Source organism: Mandrillus leucophaeus, unplaced genomic scaffold, assembly GCF_000951045.1.
Source record: "Mandrillus leucophaeus isolate KB7577 unplaced genomic scaffold, Mleu.le_1.0 Scaffold828, whole genome shotgun sequence".
In the NCBI taxonomy this organism is placed as follows: Eukaryota; Metazoa; Chordata; class Mammalia; order Primates; family Cercopithecidae; genus Mandrillus; species Mandrillus leucophaeus.
The window spans coordinates 105,154-106,160 of record NW_012109008.1 but is presented as its reverse complement, the minus strand read 5'-3'; the positions used below and the strand labels follow the sequence as shown (position 1 = coordinate 106,160).

At 41.0% G+C, this 1,007-nt stretch overlaps 1 protein-coding gene across 1 annotated transcript in view; it reads right to left on the bottom strand.

The window, feature by feature from the left end:
* The window catches only part of FERMT1 (fermitin family member 1), a 62,708-nt gene that overhangs the window by 39,974 nt on the left and 21,727 nt on the right, over positions 1–1,007 (bottom strand). Inside the window, exon 5 of the mRNA XM_011968064.1 lies at positions 352–565. Within this exon, the coding sequence (XP_011823454.1) occupies positions 352–565 (214 nt within the window). The remainder of the gene's footprint in view (positions 1–351; positions 566–1,007) is intronic.

Below are 1,007 nucleotides of genomic sequence, written 5' to 3'. Positions count from 1 at the left end.
TGTAAGCCTTGTGGGTCACCTTGGATCTCCCCCACTGGCCCATGGGGACCAACACACTTATTAACTACCCTACATCCCATAAAATATACTTTGCATATCTGTAGTGGCAAAGAATTAGTATTCACAGAGAGTAAATCTACTGAGTTACCCAAACATGTAAATTTAGGCACACTTTAAGTATACTGAAATGACCAAAGGCTGAATTTTCCCCCTTTGTTGCTAAAATCAGCACTAACTTTTGCAAATAAAGTACAATCCCTAGGCCTACCAACTTGAAAATGAAACATGACACCTCATCTCTTACTGTGTCGGCACTAGCTCAGGGAGAACTAAATGGAGCTGTGTCCTTACCCTGCATTGAGCTTGGCTTTATCAACCAGAGACCGAGGCTGGTACATATCCGCAAGTGCTTCCGGAGACTGGGGGGGTTGGCTGAATGCGAGGATACTGCAGTTTTGTTCCGTCAAAGGGCTGTCACTGAACCAAGTCATGGTGGATGACACTGGTGTTCCATTGATGGGGTCGTATATAGGAGTCATGGTTTTACTGTATAAACCAGGACTTACTGCAAGGCAAGGGGAGTATGAACTATGGTATGAGAATCCAGGGATAGAAATCTTCAGGAAAATATTAACATTACTTACACTAAAATGAGTTTTGACTTTAAATTTGGCACCATTTAAAATAATATAAGTCAAGCTGGGCACTGTGGCCCACATCTAATCCTAGCTACTTGGGAGGCTGAGGTCAGAAGGCTGCTTGAGCCTAGGAGTTTGAGATCAGACAGAGCAACATAGCAAGACTTCATCTCAAAAAACAAACCAAAAAAACCGTGCGAAATAATATGGATCATGATGGTAGAGAGATTAGTAATACACAGGTAATGGTCTTATCTGTAAATTCAGCTCCTCAAAAGCCTTGGAACTCAAATATATAAAAGCCTACAAAAATCAACACAGACAAATGTTGGGGACCACCTCTTTTCTTTTTTTCTTTTTTTTTTTTTT